Source organism: Aspergillus aculeatus (assembly GCF_001890905.1).
Source record: "Aspergillus aculeatus ATCC 16872 unplaced genomic scaffold ASPACscaffold_1, whole genome shotgun sequence".
In the NCBI taxonomy this organism is placed as follows: Eukaryota; Fungi; Ascomycota; class Eurotiomycetes; order Eurotiales; family Aspergillaceae; genus Aspergillus; species Aspergillus aculeatus.
The window spans coordinates 1,783,760-1,800,138 of NW_017962976.1; the positions used below are offsets into that span (position 1 = coordinate 1,783,760).

At 51.8% G+C, this 16,379-nt stretch overlaps 8 protein-coding genes across 8 annotated transcripts; 3 read left to right on the plus strand and 5 right to left on the minus strand.

Moving 5' to 3' along the window:
- Nucleotides 1-544: 544 nt before the first annotated feature.
- Nucleotides 545-2,757, minus strand: ASPACDRAFT_109718 (uncharacterized protein). The gene is made up of 2 exons (XM_020195419.1): nt 798-2,757; nt 545-735 (listed from the first exon to the last, which is right to left on the minus strand). Exons 1-2 carry the CDS (start codon nt 2,511-2,513, stop codon nt 619-621), a joined length of 1,833 nt encoding a protein of 610 aa, XP_020061146.1. The 5' UTR covers nt 2,514-2,757; the 3' UTR covers nt 545-618.
- A 297-nt stretch (nt 2,758-3,054) lies between these two features.
- On the plus strand, nt 3,055-4,554 carry ASPACDRAFT_49181 (phosphotransferase family protein; the record flags this gene model as incomplete). Its single annotated transcript, XM_020202214.1, has 4 exons — nt 3,055-3,118; nt 3,236-3,775; nt 3,926-4,212; nt 4,243-4,554. 4 exons carry the CDS (start codon nt 3,055-3,057, stop codon nt 4,552-4,554), a joined length of 1,203 nt encoding a protein of 400 aa, XP_020061147.1.
- A 1,319-nt stretch (nt 4,555-5,873) lies between these two features.
- ASPACDRAFT_49182 (60S ribosomal protein uL18) lies at nt 5,874-7,336 on the minus strand (the record flags this gene model as incomplete). The annotated part of the gene is made up of 6 exons (XM_020202215.1): nt 5,874-6,250; nt 6,309-6,372; nt 6,428-6,711; nt 6,775-6,911; nt 6,971-7,008; nt 7,250-7,336. The coding sequence occupies 6 exons, from the start codon at nt 7,334-7,336 to the stop codon at nt 5,874-5,876; spliced, it is 987 nt and encodes a 328-aa protein (XP_020061148.1).
- A 160-nt stretch (nt 7,337-7,496) lies between these two features.
- Nucleotides 7,497-8,595, minus strand: ASPACDRAFT_74385 (HAD family hydrolase). Its single transcript, XM_020204199.1, has 2 exons — nt 8,418-8,595; nt 7,497-8,351 (listed from the first exon to the last, which is right to left on the minus strand). The coding sequence occupies exons 1-2, from the start codon at nt 8,469-8,471 to the stop codon at nt 7,617-7,619; spliced, it is 789 nt and encodes a 262-aa protein (XP_020061149.1). The 5' UTR covers nt 8,472-8,595; the 3' UTR covers nt 7,497-7,616.
- Nucleotides 8,596-8,927: 332 nt separating this feature from the next.
- On the plus strand, nt 8,928-9,916 carry ASPACDRAFT_74386 (kinetochore subunit FTA4 family protein; the record flags this gene model as incomplete). Its single annotated transcript, XM_020204200.1, has 4 exons — nt 8,928-9,096; nt 9,190-9,358; nt 9,432-9,494; nt 9,549-9,916. 4 exons carry the CDS (start codon nt 8,931-8,933, stop codon nt 9,859-9,861), a joined length of 711 nt encoding a protein of 236 aa, XP_020061150.1. The 3' UTR covers nt 9,862-9,916.
- Nucleotides 9,917-10,574: 658 nt separating this feature from the next.
- ASPACDRAFT_21437 (uncharacterized protein) lies at nt 10,575-12,056 on the plus strand (the record flags this gene model as incomplete). Its single annotated transcript, XM_020199030.1, has 3 exons — nt 10,575-11,438; nt 11,489-11,549; nt 11,599-12,056. 3 exons carry the CDS (start codon nt 10,575-10,577, stop codon nt 12,054-12,056), a joined length of 1,383 nt encoding a protein of 460 aa, XP_020061151.1.
- Nucleotides 12,057-12,401: 345 nt separating this feature from the next.
- On the minus strand, nt 12,402-13,070 carry ASPACDRAFT_38368 (L-rhamnose mutarotase; the record flags this gene model as incomplete). Its single annotated transcript, XM_020200435.1, has 3 exons — nt 12,402-12,485; nt 12,570-12,706; nt 12,938-13,070. 3 exons carry the CDS (start codon nt 13,068-13,070, stop codon nt 12,402-12,404), a joined length of 354 nt encoding a protein of 117 aa, XP_020061152.1.
- Nucleotides 13,071-13,692: 622 nt separating this feature from the next.
- Nucleotides 13,693-15,448, minus strand: ASPACDRAFT_38369 (MFS transporter; the record flags this gene model as incomplete). The annotated part of the gene is made up of 5 exons (XM_020200436.1): nt 13,693-13,877; nt 13,933-14,750; nt 14,806-15,081; nt 15,134-15,213; nt 15,281-15,448. 5 exons carry the CDS (start codon nt 15,446-15,448, stop codon nt 13,693-13,695), a joined length of 1,527 nt encoding a protein of 508 aa, XP_020061153.1.
- Between the last annotated feature and the right edge of the window lie 931 nt (nt 15,449-16,379).

Below are 16,379 nucleotides of genomic sequence, written 5' to 3' on the forward strand. Positions count from 1 at the left end.
AGGGCTCCCATGGCGGATTCAGCCCTGGGATTCCCAGGTAGGACGAACTCTATCAGTGTTGCTTATTCTCGCCTCAGCCAAGCCTTGATCATTATATCATAGACGGAGAAATTCGAACAAAGTGTAAGGTTTATCTCTATATTATATCGCAAGCTATTATTATTCCAAATTTCGAAGTGAGGTTCAAAAAGCATGCATCACATCCCAGGGCGGGCAGGCCTCACAACTTCGAAGCCTTTGGTCTTTTTCTTCGACTTCCACGACAATCGCCAGGATCTGTCCTCCCCTGTGGCACAGGTGTTTTCCGTTCGTTCTACCCTAGCATTGATCTGCGATGCCACTCGCCGACCGTAGTATTGGTCGGCCTCGCGTCTGGAATAATCGCCGTCGCCGCTGATCGTCGTCGTGTCTTCGTCCAGAATGCTCAAGTCGACAGAGTCCATGCTGGAATCCACCAATTCATCCGAGCTGTGAGACTGCCTTGGGAGGGTGGAGAAATGGTGCGACGACGAAGAAACGGGAGTCATGGGCCGTGGAGCCCGGAAGTACGATGGAAATTCATTCGTGCTCGGTATCCCTGTGGTTTGAGGATAGGCTGAGGTGGCCTTCATTAGCATATCACGGTCGCCAAGATACCATGCTCGGACGATACACACCCACGGGGCGAAGCTCTGGAAGCTCCGTGAATGAAGTCTTCCGCGTTGATCGTTGCGAAAGTTGACCAATGCCATAAATCTAGGAAAAGACCCATTAGTCATTCGGGCTAGTTATTGATTGTCTGAATTGCATCCACATACCGGTGCTTCTCGAGGCTGCACGAGGGGGCCACGATGGGAGTGCACGAGTCCCGCTTTGCGAAGTATAAAGAGCGCTATGCTTATGATGCAAGGGACGAGAAACCCGAAGAACATCATCGTTGCATATAGGAATAGAATACTGTATGCCAGTATACCCTGGTTGCGTTGGGGTGCCTCAGACTGCGGGAGGAAGGCACAGCTCATAACAAGGCTGGCAAGCCTGCCAAACGAAAAGCAGGCAGGTCGCCAGGCTAAAAAGTCCTGGCAGTTCCAAAGCAGGCAGACAAGATTGAGCGTCTCACATATGATGAGAACTACAACCTGGGCAAGGCCCGATCGTTGCAATGCCCCGATCGCTATACCTCTTACAATCGGAATGCCGTACAAGACACAGGAAACCCACGTTCCGGAATAATGCTTGGGAAACAAGCTTCCTTGAGAAAAGGCCCATTGTCTGTTGGTCTTGATCAGATACCGCACAGTAAAGCCTAAGGACATAGCAAGGAGACCAACAACCAAAACCGCGAAGAAGGTACGGTAGGCCGGATACCATGATGTTAGGAGGAGTTGACTCGTAGAGAAGGTTACCAGCGGAAAGAGGAAATGGTCGAGCACCGCTCGAAGAATACTCCATCCAGTACGCTGGCATTGAGTCAATGACTCTTCTTGAAGGTCCGACAGCTCAATCGCTTGTCGCTTCCGAAAAATCCTCGACGCCCATTGGAATCCGAAAGGAACTTGCACCAGCGCCACGATCCCCACGATGACGAGGAGAAGATTAACAATCGCATTGACCCAGATATCACTGATGGTAGTCCCACCCAGGACCTGCGTCATCTCCTCCAAGCCCCAAGTCGAATTAGTGGCATAGAAACCATCCTGAACACCAGGGTAGGCGAATCCATGTGTGACAGGCCAATTGCGGAAGATGAGCGACGACCAGGCCAACTCCCCGACGATTGCTCGGAAGAAGCCCGGGTATGAAAGCGTCAGACAGCTGGTCAAGAAGATGAATTGAAGAAATTGCAGACAATCGCCTAGTCCTTGTACGTGGGATTGGGCTGGGTCTCGGGATGGGTCGGCCAGCTCGTACCGAAACATGCTTCTTCCATTTGTATGAAAGAGCCTGAGCGGTCCTGTAGCTATTCCAAACAAGACCATAATCAAGAATGGAAGAGCTTTCAATAAAATTGATGTCACTGGGCCGATATAAGGCGTGATATGTGCAGTGACACAAGTTATTTTTTGGCCATCCAACCACAGGTGGATGGTTGTGTCTAGTGTGTGCAGGGCATAGGAGTGGTTGAGGTAGTAGGAGGTCTCGTAAATGGCATAATTGTGAAGGCTTCCCATCAAGTGGCCCTGTATTTGGCCTTGGTTCGACATACTGAAGCGCTCCCAATAAGGGTCTTCACCACATCTTCCACTACTTTCTCCTTGAAAGCCCACCGGACCGCCCAGGACACTTGCATTCACCACCAACTGTGCCAGGGACCCATTGAGAGAGTTACACTCGGCTTCATAATTTCCTGTTAGCTTGAGGAGTAGGGTCGGGCCATCATGCTCTGGCTTAACCAGGGATCCAGTTAAGGATTGATGCTGAAAGCTGATGGACTCAGTGGGTGCAGTAATGGAAGGATTGCAATCCCAACGACGGACGAAGGCGGCCTGCGCCGAAGGCAGCAGGAATAGAGCCCACAGCAGAAGGGTCAACATCAGGTACAAGACATATCAAACCAGAACCAAAATTAGGCATGGTATGGCCGGATGACGAAGGGGAGGGGGAGGAGGAGGGGGAGGAAAGAGAAGAAGATCCAAGGGAGTGTATGAAGAAGATCCCCCATCATATTGGGGAGAGTTTGAAGTGCCAAGTGAGCGAGTAGGCAGTGTATAATTGAAGTACTCCACCGGGGCAGGCAGCTTTTCTCCAGGGAACGGCGGCACCGCCGAGCATCAGGAAAGAACTCAAGAGAAGAAAATTTCTTCTGGTGGCCGTTGAGTTAGTGAACTTAGTGTAGACTTGCCCGATGGATGATGTGGGGAGAAACTACCCGAAATAGTAGTACTTACTATTTACAGTAGGGTATGTCTCAGTCTCAGGGCTGAGCAGCAATCAGCTCCATTCTGCAAATGCGAGTCACATACTATTTACTCCATAGAGCAGTAGATCACCTCCTACTTAATGTGCTCAATAGAGTCTCTTTCAAGTATCCGGCGTCCGGGGTAAGTATACCAAGAGCATGGAGCAATCCTCAGCATGCATGCATGCATTAGCGTATCGTCCCACCTCATGCGTCGCTTGACCACATCTCCCCCCTCTAGTCATCTACCTGCCATCTAAGCAATGACATCTTCTCCATGGATACTAACACACTTGTCGATCTCATTTGCGAGGTGCAGGGCCAGCTCTGGGTCGACAAGGTGAACGAAACCTACAGAACAGGACATCTCTGCCGCGGGGGTGTCGAGTTTTCACCCCGAACAGCTTCCCTGTCAACTGGATGGCACCTTTCACCACGGCGCTGCCTGGATGGTCCGTTTCCTTCGAGTAGGAAAGGTCTGCAACGACTTCATCGACGAGAAGGTTGCCGTGGAGGTTACGGCGCTGAACCTCATCCACAATAGCACTACGATCCCGGTGCCGAAAGTTCACGCGTGGGGGCCCGCTACCAGCAACCCGCTCGGTCTCGGCCCGTTCACCATCATGGACTTCATTCACGGCGTGGGCCTCAGCCACCTTCTCCAAGCCCCTAACGCCTTGTGCCCCACCAGAGTGATGCGGGAGGACATTAGCGATCGTGATCTCGAGATCATCTATAGGCAACTGGCGAATTTCATGCTCCAGCTTGTCGAGCTCGATTTTGACCAGATTGGCAGTCTGCCGTCGCCGCAGGCTGACACCCAAAGTCCTACACTGCTACGACCGCTAACCTTCAAGGCACATAGCATTCTGCAAAATGGCGGGGTGAACACGTTCGGTATGCCTGGTCGCCTTGCCTTACCCGTGACTTTGGACCCCGAAACCTGTGAAAGAGTGCATTAACGAAGAAGCGATGGATGATGTTCAGGTGACCGAACCCAAGGATTTGCGACAACGACGGAGTAGTTTCAATATGTCGCCGACCAAGACTGGGAACAGCTCATCCACAAGCCAAACTCAACTGTTGGCTTCTACGATGCGAAAAACAAATACCTGGCGTTCAAGGTTCTACGAGCACTGATACCTGACTTGGTCAACACCAAGTATGACCGCTGCAAATTTAAGCTAGTCTGCGACGATCTTGGTCTGGCGAACCTGATCGTCCGTGGCAGAGAAGATCTTACTATTGTCGGTGTAATAGACCTCGAGTGGTCGTACATTGGACCCGCGCAGCTGTTCGGCTCGGTGCCGTGGCGGCTTCTCCAAGACAGGCCCGTCAACAGCACATAGGACTTCAACGCTGAGGAGCCGCCCAAGATCGCCGCCTGCTGCTTCAGATGCCTAGACATCTTCATAGACATGTTGGAGGAGGAGGAAGCGAAAATGCCAGGGCATGATGAGCGAGAGCTTTCCAATCTGGTAAAGTGGTCGCGAGGCTCTAGGGCCATATGGCTGCACATGCTTCTATCTTTTGGCTTCAATGACCATCGCTCATTTCCTCTCACCCAACTGCGCCGCCACCTAGGACTCACTGAATGGGCGAGGCGCGAGAGAAAATCCGACAACGCGGAAGAGCTCGAGGCCTTCGCGACCCGGAAGGTGCGGGATCTAGACTAGTATGATAAAGCCTTGGAGGCAATGGAGAAGAGCAAGGCACTCGTCGACGGCGGTAGATTGGCAAGGCACGAGTTCCTGAGCCATGGATCTTGTCGTCAAACGAATAGCAGCAACCTGTGAGTCTCGGATATAGATCGTGATTAGACCGGTCCCGCCAGTACAGTACCTTACATGCTCCATTTGAGGCATTTTTGGAACTTCTTTCCGTACCGATTGCCGTAAGTTCTGGATATGAAACCCCTGATGTCGTCGGAATATGGTGCCGGCACTCAATCTGAACCCGTATATCCGAAAATAGACGAGGAGAATTCAATGCCGGCCGGGACGGACGGGCCCAGGGGATTGACGGCTAGGGCGGCCGCGGGTTCGAAGAATCTGCCAGATTCGGCAGTACGCTCCGGGGATTACAGTAAACTCACGATATATCGAACTAACTGAGACGGCCCCTTTTGTTCGTTATATCGAGATATTCATTTTATTGAATGTATGCAAAAGATTTTTCAAATGACATGGGTAGCTTGAGAAGCATACTGACCAAGCAAGTATTATTGAATTCTTAGATTTTCTGCTAAAAGTTTCCTGAAAATTTCTTAATCAGGTAATTATACCCAGTAGATATAACGGATATTGTATACAGCGGCTAATAAGTTTAACGAACTTCGTTATAAGGTCATACACCGGATGTTGTATGGTAGAACCAACCTGGCGGTTCTAAAATTCGTTATACGGTAAAAATTCGCTTAATCGGGATTCGTTATAACGTTAGGTCACTGTACCCTGCGATTGCCGCAGTCGTTCTTGTTTCAAGGTTGCCGAAGAGCATTGCATGAAATCAATGGCTGCAGCGGAGCGTTGTGTTTCCTAGCAGGCAATGATGTACAGTAGTACATGTGCTCCGTCCATTGAATAGACCATCATCAAGAAGTCAGGTATTCATGCAGGAAACCATTGTCAGTGCCACGGGCACTGGTCTAACATTACTCGGTACGGTACATCCTTTCACGCTACAGCTACGCGGTTCATCGGAGCAGATAAAGAGAGGGCTGTTGAAAATGGGAAAGAGAATCGCATTGAAGGACGTGGTTGCTCCGAATAAACCTTGGACAATAGACAAAAATAAAATAACTCCGGTCGTGGCAACAGTCTCCAATCAGACTACTTGGGGATATCACAAATTCGAGAAATCAGTTAGCAAGAAGAAAGACACCCAGGTCACCGTTTTTGGATTTGTGTTAGAAAGGATATTTCAACTTTTGTTTTGTGACTATCGCACTTCACGCATGCATCAAGCACGAATGGCCTCCACAACAAAAATCCATTTAAGCGGCAAGCTCGCGGATCTTCTGCTCGACGCGGGCCTTGCGCTCGTCGTGGGTGAGGCGGACCTTGCGGAACTTCTTGCTCTCGGCCTTCCACTCCTCCTTGGTCTTCTTGGAGTCGGCATCCTCGTCCTTCTTGAAGGGATCCTCGCGGATGGCCTTGTGGGCCTCAGTGTAGAGGTCCTCGATGTCACCGGCCTCGATGCCAGCCTCGGTGTACTTGTGGAACTGGCCACGGAAGCGCTCCTCGTCGTCGTCGGCGAGACCCTCCATGTACTCAGCGACGTGACCGCCGAAGATGTAGTTGCGGAGAGTCTCAGCGTCGAGCTCCTCGGACTCGATGTCGAAACCGGGGAAGCGGGACTCGGAGTGGGGGACTATGGGATTTCGTTAGCACGGGGGTCGATTTTGTTGGGCACGGTTGCGGGAACTTACCGAGGACACCAGCGTCAGAGCAGCCCTTCATGGCACCGAAGACACGGGCACCGGTGGAGGTACGCTATGATAAATTGTTAGCTTGGTTCAAGAGCCAAGTGAGATCCGGGAAAACTCACGGCAAGACCGACGTCGAGGACGACCTTGAAGGGGCGGCGCTCGCCATCATCGGTCTCAGCGGCCTCGGTGAGAGTGTACTCTCCGTCAGCCTCCTCAACACCAGTGAAGGTCTCGTCGAGGTTGAGCTTCTTGAGGGCACGGCGACCGACAAGGAGACCGGTGGCGTAGGCGGCAGCCCAGTTGGTCAGACCGTTGGTGATGCCATAGCGCTTGAGCTCGTGGGAGTAGGCAGCGGCGAAAACCTTGTCACCGGAGATCTCGGAGTAGACGATCTGGCAGATGACTGTGCCGGAAGTCAGTCAGAATTCGTTTCCCATGTAGATCGATTGGAGCGGAGTAGACATACCGTCACGGTTGGTGAAGCGGACGACCAGGCGGTACTTGGGGGCGTTGTACTTGTTCTTGGCCTGGGTGATCAAGCGCTTACGAGCATAGTAGTCGGTCTTACCCTCACGGCGACGACGGTACTTAGTCTGGTAGCGGCTATGGAATTAATTAGTATCTCAGCCAATGCGACCGGCAAATCCAGAAAATTAACTCACCTGTAGTAAGCGCTGTTCTTGACCTGCTTGTGGAAAGGCTAGATCACGAAAACAAGCGAGTCAGCAATTTGCGCTTCAGAAGGAAATCCGACTTGTCCGAAGCATCTTGCAAAGACCCGAAATTTCATCCCACAAAATCCCGCTAAGGCGGGGGGTGGTGGGAAAATCGAAATCCCATTTGGAGATGAAGGAGCAGTCGAGAACAATCGTATATCGAATTGTTCGGGTGCTAGAACGAGGTCTAACTCACCATTTTGACGGTGACCGGGTGATGAGGACCGAGTTGTCGACGTTGGCTGCAAAGGAAGAAGGAGGGAAAATTCGTGGGCTGACTTTGTGGAAGGCCTCGCTTAGCGCTGCCTGCATCCCGGCCAGGAATTGCGGTTGGCGACGAGCGGGCGGCCGCTTGGCCACTTTACTGTACAGAGAACACCAAGTATACCCCAACAGTATGCCAATGTGCACTACCAATGGCACTACCAATGGCACTACCAATGTGCAATAAGTTGATTCAATGGCTCAAATTGATTGTAGAGTCTACTCTAACAAATCTTGACAAATAAATTACCTCGAAACTCTACCACAGAAGATTATACTTGCAGTAATAATTAAAAGTGTTGGCAACAACCGCAGGTCAAACCAGCCTCTATAGTCGCGCCTTATCTGAACCTGCTTGTAACTGGAGACCAGTCATCTTCTCCAGCTCTCGAACAGCATCTTGCGTTCGCCCAAGATTCACCTTCAAAGTCCTCATCCCTGCCTTCTTTGCACCCTTCAAGTTCTCCCCTATGTCATCGAGGAAGACCACATCCACTGCGTGCACCTCGCCTTGACCCTTCTCCTTGGCGATTCGATTCATATCCCGCAGTGCAGCTTCATAGATCTTCTGGTCCGGCTTCCGAAGGCCTGTATGTGCCGATGATATGAAAAAGTCAAACTGGCTTTTCCTCTCGTCGAGATCACGATTGTACGGATGTCCGTCTGGAAAGATGACGGTGTTCGACAGAGCCCCCAAGATGAATTGCCCTGACTCCTTCAGTCTCTTCAAGGCCGGAAACATATGAGGGTCCGGCGTTCGCGATACCCTCATCATCTCCCAGAACAGAAACTCGGCATCGATCTTAGGCACCGGAGGGGTGGGCGACTGCGTCCCGGTCGGGTTCTTGTCCCGGATCTTCTCCTGGAATTGCTTCCAGAGACTCGGGTTCTGTAGGTCATTCTGGAACCCGGCAAAGAAGTCGGCGTCCATCTTGATATCCCCTCGTTCTAGTCGGTGCCAGCTGCCGTTGGGCGCAGTACGCGAGATGCTGAAGTTCACCCATCCTGGGGGGATGTTGTGGGCAAGTTCGTAGTCCAGAATGGCCTGGAAGGGGGAGAGGACCTACTGATCATTAGTATCTGGCTGTTCAGATGTCGGATCTGCCTGGAGAGGTGCCTCGGGTCTTACACACACTCCTCCGATGTCGAACAGGAGGCCTCTAGGTCGTTGGTTGTCTGACATGATGAATCTGTGCAACTCAGCGCAGCTTCATGTAAGTGGACGGAAGTCGCATCAGAAGTTCAACAAATGTCAAGTCAGTAAATGTAGAATGCGCTGCCGATCATGTTGGACACTGATAGTCTCTCCTGCGGAGTAATGCCAGATTGCCGAGGTTAGATAGATGACCTGCAATGGCGCTTTCTCATCGATCAATGCCAACCAGTCCCGTTGGGGTATCACCTCGGCTCCCAGGTGGCGGATGCCTATTGCATAGTACTATATTGAGCTGCAAGATGGTCTGCAGACATCCTGAGGATGCAATAAATGCAAGGAGTTGATGTTTGATCATCCGGTCGTAAGGGTGAGTCGCAAAGGATCACGTGGCCGCGTTATCGATAGGAAGGCGGCACGCGTCGACGGCGAGAATCAATTGAATCTCCTCCTATCTCCAAATCACCGACGCATCGTCATTATGGGGCCATGGACTCGACCCGTACCATTTCCGAGTTGAAGTCGTCCTTCATCCGAGCGCAAGTGCGCATTTTGTCTGAAAGCCTCCAGCCGCCCGAGGATTGGCGACATTATGCGTCTGAGTCCACCGAGGATGAGCTGAGCGATAAGGTGGTCGGAGATGCTCTCAAGAAATGTGAGTATTTGTCTCGATTCAACAGGTTGATTTTCTGCTTTCACTTTAGATATTGCCCCTATCTTGATTTGGTCAGGACTGACTCGGCCACAGTCAATGCGTCTCTGAAACAGCACAGTCGGATCGTTTACTCGTCCCAGGCCATTCAACATGTCGCACAGCAAATCGCACGTCTTTACTGGTCCTCCGTGAATGAATCGATGCGCGACCGGGGCTCTTTGCTCCAAGGGGTGGAACAATCTGTGGATTTATCCAACCACCTGTGAGCTCCGCCTCAGATTCTCTCGGCTACGAGACAAGACCTTTTGGAGTTTGACAGTCTGACTGTATCCCAGGAATATTGCGCAACTGCCGCTGGAACTGGAGGATCCGAGTGCGAGTGACGAGGACCGAACAAGGTATGGATTACATCTATAGCAGGTTTCAATTTCACCTGGCTAACAGTAGTACAGATACCAAGAGCTACGCGAACATCTGCTCGCCCTGGACGGTCGCCGGCAACAGCGACAGCGGCGGTTGAACCAGCTGCGACAGCTACAGCGCTTACTGGAGCCCTTCCAGAACCCGCAGGCTAACATCCAGCCGAATTTGGTCACAAGAGATGGGGAGTTGGTTCAAGAGCTGGACAAAATGCGGATGCTGGTTGCGCGCGTAGGAGGTCGGATTGAGCAGGGCAAGAAGAAGCTTAACAATAACGAGCAGGACGCTTCATTCTCGCTAGAAGGGGATGAGAAGTTGGAAGCCTTGTTGGACATGACTGAATGAAAGAACTCTGGCAGATCAAATGGGGATGGGAGAAAACAGAACAACAAAAATTGTTAAAAAAGAAAGGAAGAAAATCAAAACAAGAAACCACAGAATTAAGAGAACCCGGTGGACCACATGTTTAGAGGCTGCACTTACATAAATACCATTTGTCTATTTGTTTTCCCCGGAAAAGGTACGGCGGCCGAGACTGGTAGCACAGCTGCATGGATCAGATTGCCCTAGACAATCCTCATCAGCAAGATGATCCCAATCACTGGACCTGCCGTTGTTTCTGTCTAAAATTAGGGGGAGAAAGTTTCCAATGCAGTTTGGTAGAATTCTGGAAAGGTGCAAGGGGGCAAGGCAACGATTGAACTACAGTTGCATCAACTACCGCAGGTGCCAGTTAAGTGAGCAAGTGAGTTGTTGAGTTGTTTATTCTTATTTGTGCAGGTCCCGGCCGCACCTGCTGCTGCTGCTGCTGCTGCTGCTGCTGCTTGCTGCTTGTTGCTGTGCTTGTGCTTGCTTTTCCTTCTTCCTTCTTCCTACTTCTTATTTTCTTCCTCTCTTCTTTCGGAGATTGTATTAACTCTACTGTGCTACGCCTACTCCTTCATCTCATCTAACACCCTTGACAATTATCTTCAACTTCACTCAACTCCCCATGTGCCTGACCCTGCGTGTGCCTGTGCTTCTACCTCAGCCCCCAGCCCATTCATGAATCGTCCAAGATGGGAGAAGCCGATGTCTTCACCGCCCCCAGTTATGGCGCTAACCGGGCTAGTGCTCGGATGAATTTCTCCGGATCTCCGGCGCTTGACCCTTTTGGCTCAACACCGGGAGAAGTGAACAACACGGAGCGCAATGACGACGGCCACAATCGCCAACCTCATCTAGCTTCTTCGTCTGTGGCTTCAGCTCCTGCCTCTGCCTCTGTATCTGCAGCGGTCGCTTTTCCAACACTTGACTTCTCTTCTTTTCCCGATTTCAGCCCATTGATTCCACCCGACCGAAAGATCAAGAGTGAACCCGTTTCTCCAGTCCGCCGCACCACCAACGCGTCCACAACCCCGTCTGTTTCCAAGGCAGCCTTTGTCCGTGGACATCGTCGTCGTTCCACCCACGTTACTCGTCGCGACCTCGACAAATTTCGAAAAGAAGTCCTTGGCGTAGAGAGCCCAGGATTCGGATTCGACGACGATCTCAAGCTCCCCGCATCTACCAATCCCGCCCGAGACCCTCAATTTGAAGCCTTGAACCGCGCTTTCGAGGCGGCAAGCATGTCCTTGAACAACGCTGGGGGCATGACTGGCAACAATCCCGGCGCAAACATGTACGCCGGCTACGTGGATAACACCGGAGGTGGCCCGAACATGTCCAATGTTCCTCGTCAATCTATGTCGCCTGCCATGCCACATACCCCTAGTCAGGTTAATGGCGCCGGAATGCCTGGGATGAACGGTGGTATGCCCATCAATGCGGGACAGCAGATGGATCTTCATCATCTCTACGACATGGTCCTTGAGTTGAGTGAGGTGTTGAAGAACAACCGTGAGACTACAAAGAGTATTGTCAACAGTGCGGAGGAGATCATGGTATGATTTTTTCACCTGGAAAATGGGCTTCACATTGCTGACGGTCTTAGAAACGCTCTTCTGCCGAAGGAGTAAGCCCGAGCATTCAGCAAGTGAATGGCGAACTTTCAGGTGGGTGAACTGACCATCCGATACATGAGCACCATACTAATGAGCCCAGCTGCCCGCATTGCGGAACTTGAGCGCACTCTCGCGAAAGAGAAACGTCTCGTTGAAATCCTTCGGAACGAGCAGGTGGAAAATACGAAATTGATTGGAGAATACGAGGCGGCCGTGGGTGTTATGGTGGAACAGATTCGCAACTACTGCCAGAACAACAACCTTCACTATCTCGCGCAGAAACGTCATTACAACAACCTTCTCCAAGCCGAGCGGGACTCCCACCTGGAAAGTCGATTGGATCGGGACTACTGGCATGCACAGACCATGAAATGCGCCGAAATGATCCGCACCGCTTATCGCCTGCGCTGTGAGGAAGAGGAAACCCCGATCCGCATCGTGGCTGGCCTCCAGAACGAAGTGCGTGCCTACCGCAACGCCCTCGGGATGGAGCCCGAGAAGCCAGAAGAGGAATACGGATGGGAGATCCTGAAGGATGTCCCCGGCGGTTCCGAGTGAAGTAACACGGCAGCTTCCGTACCCTGGCGGTATGCTTGAGCTATGACGATGACGACTTGGTTATCGGCTGTTTTTTTTTTTCGAAGCACATGACATTGCAAATGGCGTTCTGGAGGAGCACGTGTTACTTACTGGATTATTTTCGCGGAAAGATACCCATCTTCGCATGAATTGTATCACTGTCTCTTGCTGGCTATAGGGGGATACTATGTACCTCATTGGACATCCGCATCGGATCTCTCGCCCAGCCTCAAGATTTGAGATTTGTATTCAAACAGCTTGCATATATCTTACATAAAGATCTAATGATGCTTTGCTGAACTTTTTCTTTCTAGTGGTTCTAATCTATTCCGTATAAAACACCTGATCCAACACCTTCCACCAACCCGGACCCTCAGCACTACCCACAGCCCCAGGGATTGGACTCTCCTACGCCATCAAAACAGGGTCAACACGGCGAACCCCGACACCCCCTCCGTTAGGGAGAGAGAATAAAGAAGGAATCCCACATACCTGCATCCCATCCGTCATCGCCCACCACTCGCGCATCTTGGGATTCGCCCGCATCCGCTCCATATCCCCCTCATAATCCTCCCCGATATACTTAAACGTCGCGAACAACGTCCGCTCGTTGTCGAAGAAGATGGAATCTAAAATCCGTCGGTCAACCTCCAGTGTCAGTCGACCCTTTGGCCCAATCGGTTATATGATAAGTGTAGCGTGGGGATAGGCAGTCTTCTCCTCCTGTTGGGTTTTGCCTTGTTCCCGTGGTGGCATGGTAATGTAGGCAGGTAGATAGGCAGGTATGTAGGTATGTAGTTGGGTATGTAGCGAGGAGTGCGAGCGCGCGCGCGCGCGAGAGAGAGAAGGGAACAACCTACAATCCCGGATATTACACTCGTGGATCTGCCGCAGCACCTCGGGCCAGACATTGGCGTGGCATTCTTTGTACGCTGCGACGGCGGCGGGTTTGAGGTGGACGATTTGCGCGATGCGGCGGGTGGGCGGGGGCATTTTTGAGGGTCCGTTTGTTGTTGATTTTGTATAGGTTGGGGTTGTGGTGGAGGAAGAAGGGATTCCGGGGTCGGTGAGATGTCGCTGGTGGTGGTGGTGAGTTGCTTTGCGATGGGTTGAGATTGGGAGGGGGTGGGCGGTGGGTTTATGGCGATTGAAGGTTGTGAGGTTTTGTTTGTTGGAGATGGGGGGAGGGGTTCATTGAGCTTTTAAAGGGCTCGGGGTGTTTTGACCCGAATCGTGGCGTGAGGGGTGGTGGTGGGTGGTGATCTTCACGGGTTGGTGAAGTGGGCTTGGCGGAGGTTTATACTGCTGTTCAAGGTTGTTGTTTGGTGAGTGGGGCGGAGAGGTGAGGTTCTCCTGGGTCTCGGGTTGGCATCATTACTCAAAGGGAGCTTGTGGTGGTTGCGGTTTATACTTCGAACTTGCAGGGTGAGGGAGGTACGCTTATATATATTGTGGAGAGGTGGAGATCAGGTGGAAGCTGTGGGAAGCCAAAGGTTATATATCATATCGTAACCCCGAGATTAAGAACATCATAGAAGAGAAGTGCACGCTTGGTATCCATCATAAAACCAGTCATCAATAAAACCAGAAAACAGTTCGAAGCAGAACAACCGCTCTACCGTTGTACAACTTGCTTCTTCGACACGGGTCGGATCCATGACACAAGCACGTTCGCCCCGATCGAGATCGCTCCGATGATCCAGAGGGACCTCGAGTAGTCCGAGCCATTGTAGCGGAATATGATCGCGAAGATGATCCCGCCAAGGTTGCCCATTCCACCCACTGCACCGGAGACAACACCTGCACATCCGTTAGTATACCCGAGATCAAAAAGACAGCTTCAGCGAGAACGTACCATTGGCAAACGGATAGACATGCGGCACCAAGGCAAAGTTGGCACCATTGCACGACTCCAGGAAAAACGCAAGCCCAGCGATGAGCCCGAACATGGTGGATTCGGACTTGGGGTTCGTCAGCCCGATCGCCAGCTCGAAGGCCCCCATGATGACGCCAAGGAACACAAGCAAGATCTTCTTCGACCACAGGTTCTGCGTTCGTCGAAGGAGCAGATCGGCCAAAAAGCCGCCCGCGGGTCGGAAGACGACGTTGAGCAGACCGAACATGGCTGCCCATTGCCCGGTCTTGGTCTGGCCCATCTGGGGGAAGTTCGCGGAGTAATATTCGCCCAGGTTGGAGTTGATGGCGAGCTCTGCACCAAAGGAGCAGGCGTAAGGGATGGCGACGGCGGCGGTGGATAGACTGAAAAGTACCCCCATGGCCTCTTTGCGTGTGGGGGCCACCACAGTATCCGTTCGGATGGCATCGAACTCGGCGATGGTCTGGGAATTAGAGCCAAGAGACACGGGGGTTTGTGCGCCTTTCTTTTCCACGTCTGCCATGACGTTCGTCATAGATGGCGTGCTGGAAGGCTGTGCGGACCTCATGTCCGCCTTGAGGTCGACAATGTTGCCGTCTGACTCGCCGGCCATCTCTCGAGCCCAGAGGTGGCGCTCTGACCATTTACCCGTGGGTGTGTCCTCGCATAAGAAGAGCATCGCCACTGCGATAACAACAATGATGATGAAAGGGACAATGAAAGCAACACGCCAGGCTTTGTGTGGTGTGAGGCCTTGCGAGTATACCAGCGAATCGTAGATAGCGGGCATCACGAAGCTAAAATGCATTAGTTGATGTCTTGCAATAATGTTTCCGAGAATCGACAACGTACTATGTGATGCCACCACCAGCATTACCCCAGCCTCCCGCAAGGGCATTGGCCATTCCGACAATCTTCTTGTCAAAGAACCCAGTGCACCAAACCTGACAGGGCACGAATGTACCTCCCAAGATCCCAATGAAGAACCGTAACGCGATCAGTCCCTTAGGCGTGGTGACCAGACCAGCCATGGCAGTGGGAATCGAACCGCTGAGCAGCAGTCCGATGAACACCAGTCGCGGTCCAAACCTATCACACAGAGGGCCTGCCACGAATCTCACAAGTAGTCTAGACAATCGGTCAACTGCTTGTTGCGCACATATGAGGGTATGTGTCTTACGTTGCTAGCAGGGCAACAATGTTCGAGTTTGCCACGTCTTGCTGTGTCATATGCAGGTCTTTTCGGATTGTGACGGTCAACTAGTCAAGCTCGGAGTGTTAGTCATTTCGCTTCATACTGGTCAAGGAGGAAGGCTCTCCCACTCACCAATGGCGGAAAAGCATACCACGAGAGGAATGCAACCATGAACCCGAGCCATGAGAAGAAGAAGACCCGTCCATATCGATCAAACGGGTTGAGAACAGGAATAGACTGTGCTTTGCGATTACTTGGGTTGATCTCCGGCGAGACAAAGAGAAGTTTGACGAAGTCCATAGTCAGTCACACCGTGTACGAAGGTGTCTGAGTGGTGGTTTAGGAACTGAAACCGAAGTACAGGGCACAAGAAGAGTAATAGGACTATAGATTGAGCTCGAGGGCACCACAATAGGCAACACCACCAGGGCGTGGAAATGAGAATAGACCAACGGACCGCTAAGCTAAACGACGGTGCTATGGGTCCGGATGTTTTCCTGTATTGTAGGACAAGGGAGGCAGATTTAATCCAGACTAGGGGGAGAAAATTGCACTTCATATATAGACCATGGTTAGAATCACATCCCCGAAGCATGGAGATATGAGCACCGCAGTATGATGATGCACCTGGCAAAAAATCCCCCATGCCAGAGCAATATCTCTATCTCCTAGGAGATATACAGATGAAAGCCATGACTGTGTCAACCCGAGATTAGGACACATGCCCAGTCGCATATCTCTCAGCAGCTCGTAACGGCACTGGGCAGTGCGGCAGCAGGAAAATCATAATCGAGGCAAAAATCATGAAGCCAATCTGGGGAGCGACGCGCAGTGATCCACTTGTCGGACAGTGCTAATATGGTAGTGGATACCGCAGCTGGTAGCGCAGCAGCAGCACAGGACTAGCCGGAGATGACCTCAGGGTTCGTGGTATGGAAAGAAGATCCAGACCCATTTCTCTACCCCATGTCGAGAAGTGGCCAACAAGGGTGATTCAACCGGCCAAGAGATAAGGTAAAGGGACCCTGCACGGCAAAGGAGTTGGTTGATAGGCGTGGCGCTGATACTGAGGCTGATAAGGATGTAAATCTGGGGAGAACAACTCCGCGGAGGTCCCAGGACAGTCAGGAAGGTTTCTTGGTTATCTATCAGTAGGGTATCAGCAGCGAGACGGCAGTGACAAGGCCCAATTCGACCGGTAAGTGGGCCTCGGTCCTCAGGCCCATCTCCA

What these genes read in the sequence shown, in the direction of transcription:
- ASPACDRAFT_109718 (XM_020195419.1), bottom strand. Translation starts at nt 2,513, where the DNA reads ATGTTGACCCTTCTGCTGTGGGCTCTATTCCTGCTGCCTTCGGCGCAG. An exon ending in TGCAGCCTCGAGAAGCACCG is followed by an intron (nt 736 to 797) that starts GTATGTGGATGC and finishes GTCTTTTCCTAG; the next exon opens with ATTTATGGCATTGGTCAACT.
- ASPACDRAFT_74385 (XM_020204199.1), bottom strand. Translation starts at nt 8,471, where the DNA reads ATGTCAGACAACCAACGACCTAGAGGCCTCCTGTTCGACATCGGAGGA. An exon ending in TCGACATCGGAGGAGTGTGT is followed by an intron (nt 8,352 to 8,417) that starts GTAAGACCCGAG and finishes AATGATCAGTAG; the next exon opens with GTCCTCTCCCCCTTCCAGGC.